The sequence below is a fragment of the Musa acuminata genome, chromosome BXJ3-9 (assembly GCF_036884655.1).
Source record: "Musa acuminata AAA Group cultivar baxijiao chromosome BXJ3-9, Cavendish_Baxijiao_AAA, whole genome shotgun sequence".
NCBI classification, from domain to species: domain Eukaryota; kingdom Viridiplantae; phylum Streptophyta; class Magnoliopsida; order Zingiberales; family Musaceae; genus Musa; species Musa acuminata.
The window spans coordinates 10,207,501-10,216,915 of record NC_088357.1 but is presented as its reverse complement, the minus strand read 5'-3'; the positions used below and the strand labels follow the sequence as shown (position 1 = coordinate 10,216,915).

Below are 9,415 nucleotides of genomic sequence, written 5' to 3'. Positions count from 1 at the left end.
TTGTTGCTTCCTACATCCATCTGGTGTTTCATGTTTTTAGGAAAATTAATTTGGAACATATCCCTTGTATCTTTGTACAGGTATTAGAAATGAAATGCCATCATAAATCTCTTGCTAGAGTTTCTGCTACAACAATGAAATCATGCAACGGGGCATTATAAAACAACAGGCTCGAGAGCCACAAGAATAATGTTCATTAGGATTTTTTTAATCTTTTCTTTGACTTAGTTTTTCCTATTGACTAAGATGCCATTATCTGGTCTTTTCACTTATATTGGAGAATATAACAAAAAAAATTTGAATTGTGGTTGTATAGGAAACTTTTAATACTAATGAGTCAAGACAAAGTACATTTACTTATATTTTAGTGGTAAGATAGGGATTAATATGAATCTATCTTTGCAAAGTTCCTAAGCAATGTATTTGTCCTTACATTTTAATATAACAAGGATGTCCTTTTAATGTAGTTCTAAGATAAATTATATCATTGGAGTCAGCAAATTATTGGTGAATATGTTTTTGAGCCCTGAGACATTTATGTGTCTCTTAAATGACTTTTTTCCGGGTTTTTCTTCATGAGAAAAAGAACATCTGTGCGGACTAATTCCTATTCTTCTTTTCCTCGTTGACAGAGACAGTAAGATGAGACCTCATGCATTCATTCTCGAAGGATGGCTTGGGGAAGAGTGTCACAACCTATAGCCGAATGCTGCTCTCCTATATCCACGAGACAAGATGTATATGTTTGACCCACAGTCGAAAGTGGATCCTGTTGACCAAACTGCAGTCCAGGAGACAGGTTCATTCACAGGACTCGATCTGATGAGTCTCATCTTACGAGTGATGTGGTTGTTAAGCAGCACAGAACTCCCCACCCTTCTTTCTTTATCGGAAAAAGAGCACTCACAGCCTAAACCCTAGACAACAAACCCACGGCCTAAGATCCAAGAAGAGCGGGAACAGTCAAAGACGTGTACTTATGGGGAGTGGGATGGTTGAAGGAACAAATAATAAGGCAATGATGAAAGGCTTGCGGAGTTTGAGAAGCAACAATGTGTGCTACAGTCCCTTGTCGGGTTATGGGGAAAAAGCGTGCATATTAGGTATCACCTGTTGACACCAACCGGGAACAGTAACTGAGTCCATAGCCTCCTCCTGGGAAATGGAAGAAAGATAGTCTCAGTAACTGGGGTTTAGAGAGAGACAAAGACAGTTTAATGGCTTGGTTTATATCTCACTCAGAGAGAGAGAGAGAGAGAGAGAGAGAGAGAGAGAGAGAGGAACCAGTTGCAATGATATTTAATGGTGAGTTGGGCAGTTCGTGCCAAATGGGAACGTTATTTAATTGTGCAGTTACCTTTGCGTCTCTTCAAGCACTAGCAACCACTTCTCACTCTCCCCATCACCTCATCCCCCTTCTCTCTCTCTCTCTTTTCCTCTATATCTTCTTCTTCTGCCTCTTATCTTTACTACCGAAGGTGTGAAGACATAGGACTGCGCTTCGTTCCTGTGGAACTTCTCGATGTTGATGTGTTCGTAGGAATTAGCACTTTGGCGAGGTTAGGTTAAGGGGAATGTTGCCCGGCTCGAGGTCACTTAGGCACACATGCTGTCTCCTGACTCAGTAGACCTCCTTCTTAGCCGAGGCTAAGTGAACTCGGACCAGGCTTCATTCCTCTCAGCCAACATTTGCCCTGCATTGAAGCTTGACAGCCTGATGGTAAGCATTTCCACCACCTGTTTACTTTTCTTGTGCTCAAGGGGTAGAAGTCATCGAAACCTACAAAAATCATCGATGGGGTGCTGCTAAACATGTGTCGACGAAGCTTTTCTTTCTCCATGTTGGGTTTCTTGTTTGTTCAAATGTAAGCTGCTTGATTTCTTTTTCTACTTAGTATAGGTTTATCTCTTCCACCCCCAACATAGACTTTAGATCCCGGCAAATCCATGTCGGAGCCTCTTTTATCTCAGAACAGCTTTGCCATTTTCTTCCACTGTCAACTCGACTCTCTCCTAACATTTGCTTTCATTAGCACTAACTACGCGATCATTTTGTTTTCTTCTCTTTCTCACGTGATTCATATTTCTCAAGCTCTTATTCGTAACTGACGTAAATTAATGAGCTTTGGATTTTATATGGGCTCTCATAAATGCTCTTCTGACGCAGTGTTCATGTGGGCAGAGTGAATGGAGATGCCATAGATAGATTTTTCACGATAAGGAAGCTGCTTTCTCTCTTCCGAGTCATTTTAGTCACTGTGATAGCTGCACCACAAAGTCCCACAAGAAACATCAAAATCAATAACATGCATTCAAAATTGCTTCTGAGATTACTACTCCAGAGAGAGAGAGAGAGAGAGAGAGAGAGAGAGAGAGAGAGAGATGGAACGGTGCATGCATTTACTAGAGCTATAAAGAACCATGAACATGTTTCCATGGCAATAGCAGAAATAGCTCTGGAAAGCCATGGCAGCTGGCCGTGGCACAGATTTAGCCCCACTTTCATGATGTAGCACATCATGGTTGGCCTATGACTTTATGGGAGTTGATATCATCAAACACACAACTCCAACAACAGAAGGCAAGGCCGTCAAATAAACAAGTCACTGCTCCTTGACCTTCTACAACTGTTCTCAGAGCTTTACTTGCTATGCTATTTGTTTCTGTGCGAGAGCGAGAGAGGGTTGAGGCGGCATTAATGGTGATAGGAGGCTTATGGGGAGTTGAACTAAGTCAGGCGTCGGGCAGCGTTCGGACAACTGCGGCTTCGAGAAGGGCGACCCTCGCCCGTCATGCGAGCTTGTACGATGACATTTATTGTGCTCTTTTGTTGCAGTCTCATCGGCTGCAAGCAGTGTGAATAGTAGTACTAAAGAACTAAGGATCTGTTCTTTTAATGTTTATAAACACTAACAAACAACTTGTTTTTGTTTTTAGAAACATTTTCAATTATCATATTTATCAAATGGGAAGATCTATAAATTGAGCTTTAAATACGTTAAAAGTATGAATTTTTTTTTTATTATATATGTCACTACCCGAGCCTAATGGATTGATTGACCTATCAATTTTATTTAACCTAAATTGATTATAATATTTTTATAAGTTAATCTTAATTTTATTTATTTTTGACTAATAAAAAATATATATATATTTTTTTTCGAAAATATTCATGTTAAAATCCAACATAATCCAAATCAAATAACATTATGTTTGTGAAACATAGTCTAACGATAGTTTTACAATTATAATGAGTTGATTTTATTTACGAATAATCTTTTTCTACTTGAACTCTCTTATTGTGCTTAAACATTATATCAACTTTGGTATCAAATGTCATAATTCGAACCTAATGGGTTAATAGACCCATTAATTTATTTGACTTAAACTACTAATCAAAATAACTTATATTTAAGTTAATAATAATATACCCATCAAAATTTTATAAGTCGAATCTTATTTATTTTTTATTTGAGACTAATTAAGATATTATAAAAAAAAAAAATAAAAGCTTAGATCTAAATTAGTATGATCTATTAAGTCCTTGGATTGGAATCAAGATAACAATGGAACCATTTAAATCTAACAATTACTGAGTTGATATTAGTAAATATGCATGAAACAATTGGTTTTGCCCAATTTTATTTATTTTTTTTTTGCAATTTTTATTCTATACAAATAGCTTCTTAAAGTTCAGTGCAAAAAGGTCCCCTTTGTTTTTAGTAATATATTTGTTTTAGAAAATGATTCAATGTAGTTATATAGTAATTATTAGGGAATGAGTGATTACAATGATTCCACCTTCACTTAGTGTAAGTACTATGAATCCACATTATGATATCAAAGCATCTCAATAGAATTAGTGAATTAATTATCTCATCAACCAATCAAGTCATGACAATCAGAAATTGTGCTGGTGTGTCCACGTAGGACCGAGATCCTCTCTAATTACCATAGCAAACATGAAGATGCTATTGGGTCGGATTTTGATCGGATCCGTCTAGCATCCAAATAACGGGTGTTGATCCGCGGATCGGAGGCATCACGAGAACAACTCCGAGATGCCAAACCCGTCCCCACCTGTCTCACAAAACTCCAAATCCCTGCACTCGGCTTTGTCGACTCCTCTTTCCCTTTCCATCACTCGTACTTTTGTCATGAATTATCCTTAAAAAATAATGAGTAATTTTACATATCCATCCCTCTAAAGTTACATATATATATACATATCACTCCTATGTATATATATATATATATATATATATTCATAGTATCTTAAATGTTATTATTATATTATATTGTTTACTCAATTTAATATATTCATATTGATCGTGTCTAATTTGGATCTTGCAATTTAGGGGGACATATATGTCATATTATGATTCAAAACTATGCAGAAAAACCACCGGAGAAACAGCGCCAAAAGTAGTTTTCGTTTTTATTTTCAGTGGAAAATGGGATCTGGCGCTGCACCCAGAAAAGCCCTCAACTCTGTAGCTGTCTCCCTCTTCCTCTCTGCCTCTCTTCCACTCCCCGCTAAGCCCACATTTCGTCGCTCTCATTCCGGCCATCTCTCTCTCTCTCTCTCTCTCTATATCCGTCGCTGCTGCTGAAGAGAAACTGTGCTTCCACGGTCTGGCTTCCCAGAAGGAGCAGGGAAACCTATAGCGCTACAGGTAAGAAGGTGAAGAAGAAGAAGAGATGGAGGAGAAGCATCTATTGCTCCTCTTCATCTCGCTCTCGCTGCTGGCGGGTGCCGCCATGGCGAAGTCTACCATCGAGCCGTGCACCGGGACGGACGCCTGCCCCGCGCTGCTGGGCTACACCCTCTACGCCGACCTCAAGGTCGCCGAGGTGGCCGCCCTCTTCCAGACAGACCCCGTCGCCCTCCTCGCCGCCAACGCCATCGACATCGCCGTCCCCGACGCCGAGAACCACATCCTCCCCGCCGGCCTCTTCCTCCGCGTCCCCGCCTCCTGCTCCTGCTCTGGCGGCATCCGCCGCTCCATCTCCACCAGCTACACGGTCCGCCCCGCCGACACTCTCGGATCGATCGCCGGCTCCGTCTACGCTGGCCTCACGTCCCCCGACCAGATCCGGGAGGCCAACGACATCCCCGACCCTGCCGACCTCGACGCCGGCAGCACCCTCGTCATCCCCCTCCCCTGTACCTGTTTCAACTCCACCGACAACTTCCTCCCTGCCATTTACCTCTCCTACGTCGTCCAACAGGGCGACTCTGTGCCGGCCATCGCCGCCCGCTACGCCACCACTGTGACAGACATTATGACCGTGAACGCCATGGCGAGCCCTTCGATCCGGCCAGGGGACATACTTGCCGTACCGCTGCCAGGTACTAATTCTGTTTTGTTGTTGTTGTTATAGTGGGGGATGCAGATCGTTGCTATAACCAGCCTATTAATTTTTGTTGTTTGTGCCTCTATGGATCATCTGCTGCGTGTGATTAAGTTGAGTTTCAATTGAGTTGCTTTCAAGTTGGTTGCTTGGTTGATCATTCTAGTATCTTGATGATGATGCTCGTTCTGGTCATCGGGCTGATATGAGCTGCTAGATTCAACCTGACCCTTTGTCCTTAGATCAAGCAAGCACCATGTTGCAATAAGGGCTACACCGTAGGCCAACTTGAAGCACGGAGCCCTGACCTCCAAAGAAACAGGAGAGGCATGCAATGTGTCTAACCGGATCGTCCAATGCTTAGAGTCCTATTAAGACTTAGAATAAATGTGAGTAAAAACAGGCTATTGGTGGAAAGTTAAATGAACTACTACGAGTACCCATCTATATACCTCGTTAGAGTTGATCCAGTGGGGCTGTGTTGATGATCGCCACCTTCTAGGTGACGACTCTTGAATGCTATATGATTGGTTAATTAATAACCAGAATTTCCCGGTGGAATTGTTGAAGTTGCTAATGAAGTAGATATTAAATGCCTGCCACATGTATCCAGAATCTTGAAAAATGACTCTACTGGTTTATGCTTCTCAATTAATGTTAATGGTAAAGCAGTCTTCTCTATCGAGTTTTTTCTGTTCATGAAAGTTGGTCGAAATGTAATTGGTTTATGGGCAGTATTAATATGATCAAACCTAGTTCTCATGGGATAATCTATTGCCTGTTGGTGTTCATTTTTCAATATTCACTGTTGGCAACTTATCTCTATGTGTTTCCGCAAGTACTTGGAATTACTTGGAATGGTGACTGCCACAGCTTTGTTACTGTTATAGTTGTCAAGGAAAACCTCCTAATGTAGACTTATCACAACTAGACATCATCAGAAGTATTTTATGATTTTAACAAGATTATCAATAATGGTCATATTGTAGTAAAATACCTATTTGCTTGCTAGGACTGATATTTAAGATATTAATCTTGCTCTTATTTATTGTTGTGCAAGAAGGAAAAGGGCACCATCAAAGGACACACCTGTGTAAGAATTATAATCCAAAAGTTTTGGTCAATAAATGAATAAAAAGTAAAAGCCTTGCTTTGCTTGGGCGAGTGTGTGGCACCTCAGGTGATTTGAGACCTCGACGCCTTTTAGTGCCTAGTGTTTTTGACAACATTGACATTGTGTAATGTGAGTTCCATAATACATTGTTATGCAGGAAAAAAGTTGTAAAAACAGGATATCACAAAAATATAAAAACTTAGTAGATCCAATTTAACAAGCAAGGGTATAAACAATATGATACAACTTTGTTAACCAAAGTTAACACAGACCGAGATTTCGGCATGCTAGATGACATATTACATGTGATAATTCGCATCATACATAACACAAATATTATGTATCTTTGGTTATTTAAAATGTTTTTATTGGTAGTATAACCTATGATTGTGGTCTATTTTTTTAACAATTCCAAATTAGAAAAATCAAACATGTCATATCTGTCTGACAACCCAGTGATATTTGATTTTACTAATCAAAGATCTCCAAGAAATTTTACGAGTTCCCAATTGTAAATTTATACTCAATGTGGTTGCCCTTACATCAAACATTTTCAGAAGATGTTTTTATTACTCTTTTTAGTGTGCTAAAGCTTGTGACTTGTTTTCCCCTTTGTATAGCATGTGCTTCAATGTTTCCCAATAGCGCCTCGGATTATGGTATGATTGTGGCTAATGGGACTTATGCCATTACTGCTAGTCACTGTGTCCAATGCAGTTGTGGGCCAGGAAATCTCAAGTAATCATTAACTCGCTTTGTTACCCATTAATGCATTTTATGTTTCTTAATTTTGATTCACTTCCAGCTAACTGTAAATTGTTGCAGTTTGTACTGCACACCAGCCTCCCTAGCAGTATCATGTTCGAGCATGCAGTGTAGTAACAGCAATCTTATGCTTGGAAATTTCACTTCCCAACAAACTAGTGCTGGTTGTAGTGTCACTTCTTGTAATTATGGTGGCTTTGTAAATGGGTCTATTGTCACTAGGTAAGCAGCTTCTGCTATTCTTTAATCTTGCTAATCTTCTTTTTTCAAGATGTGTGTTGTGACTTTTGATTAATCGAGCAGGTTAACCACATCTCTTCAACCTCAGTGTCCAGGTAATCTTTTTTACTTCCGTTTTTAAAGTTTATACACTATTTTACATTTGATTTCGAAGTGCTGATGCAGCATAATATTGCGATTGGTTTTATTTGCTCAGGAAAACATCAGTTTCCTCCAGTCATACCCCCACCGACAACAGTACTGCATGATTCGTTTCTTGTTCCATCACCATCGCCAGCCCAAGCTGGTGGTACAGTTACAAATCCAAGGTCTTCCGTGCCTGGAACATTTGGCCTCCCTGGTATTGCTCCTGCCTCTGGTCCTGCTGGAAGCACATCTGAGGCTTCTATCGTTAGTCCATTCTGCTGTATTTTATGTTTGTTTGCCTTTTCTTTGGTTCATTTCAACTTCCTATATTAAATTGTTGTTTTTTTTTTAATTTAATATGTCAGTACTGCCGTGTCTTGGTCCACTGGCGAGCTTGTATGATTTATCTTAACTTTCCAAGACCTAATTTTTTGCATGTAGCTGGAACAGATGGTTGTACCATTCTTCTCAAGCTGTCTACTGCCTAATTTTTCCATCTCTTATTGTAACGAGTATTTATAGTCAAAGGTTACAGTCTGAAATCTTGTGGATTAGAAAGATCAGGTTGCAGAAAAAGACTAGAAGAGGCTGATATTGTCATTGTATTCCGTCTAGTAAATATGAAGAAGAGTTGTTGTTTTTTTGATATAACAACAATAACAAAATAGTGAGTCTTAACTATTTGGTATCGGTCACATGCATTTTGTAATATATTTAGCTAAATTTAAAATATTTAAATTTTTATTTATAATTTTTATTAAAATCTTTTGATGTATTTTTTTTACTTTTTTTTTATCATTAATATTAATCATTTTATCTTTTTTTATCATCGTATTTAGAATCTTTTAATATTATGTTTATATTATCTTAAATGATTTTTATCTTATTCGAAATGATGTTTAATTGTTCACAAATAGAAGTATTTTTTTATTTTTTCAACATTATACACCCATCTTAACATTCTTATTTTTATAATACAAATTTTTTGTACGTATTATTTTTTTGTCTAACATTTAGATCCATAAAGTATTATTGGTTTTATAATTGTTTTATATAAAAAAAAAAATTAAACTCAAAGATCACACAAGATTTTTTATGTCCTTCGTTATGTTAAATATCTTATTTTTATTTTATAAATAATATATTTATTGATCTATTCATCTTGTTATATAATTGATTAAAGATATCAAAAGTTTTTATTTAAAAGAATTTTTTATCTATCCAACTTAATTGTATTCTCCTATCTATCTTCGGAATCATTAAGATTATATTTTATATATTAAATTTTGATCATACTTAATTTAAGATCTTTAGTTTCTAAGGTTTATCTTCATAACTTAAGTTTATAATTAATTTTTTTAATTATTATTAATTAATATAATATTATTAGCAAATAACATACATACACTATGACTTATAAATTTATCCATTACCAATATGAAACAGTAGAGACTTGTAAATTTATCCATTATCAATATGAAACAGTAAGACTTTAAGAATTCTTAGTGTAATCCTATACTAGTAAAAAACTTACTAGATATACTCCATATAACTCTAATGTTAATAGCTATATATATATAAATAAATAAATATATATATATATATAATATCAATATAATTAGTGGATATATATATTTTTAAATATACTATAATAAATCTTTAGGAATTGCTTTCGCTATGTTAATAAAAATCAAACATAGATTTTTATTTTTCGCCTTATACTTTTTCATTAATACCTTAATAAATAAATAACTATAATATATGATCTTTCAAACATAAAACATAATATTTAATTTCCAAAGATATTAGTTTCAA

The 9,415-nt window shown here is 37.1% G+C and overlaps 1 protein-coding gene across 1 annotated transcript; it reads left to right on the top strand.

Moving 5' to 3' along the window:
- The first annotated feature begins 4,450 nt into the window (after positions 1–4,450).
- LOC103974998 (lysM domain-containing GPI-anchored protein LYP6) lies at positions 4,451–8,096 on the top strand. Its single transcript, XM_009389909.3, has 5 exons — positions 4,451–5,353; positions 7,090–7,207; positions 7,295–7,456; positions 7,538–7,569; positions 7,671–8,096. The coding sequence occupies exons 1-5, from the start codon at positions 4,702–4,704 to the stop codon at positions 7,931–7,933; spliced, it is 1,227 nt and encodes a 408-aa protein (XP_009388184.2). The 5' UTR covers positions 4,451–4,701; the 3' UTR covers positions 7,934–8,096.
- The last annotated feature ends 1,319 nt before the right edge of the window (positions 8,097–9,415 follow it).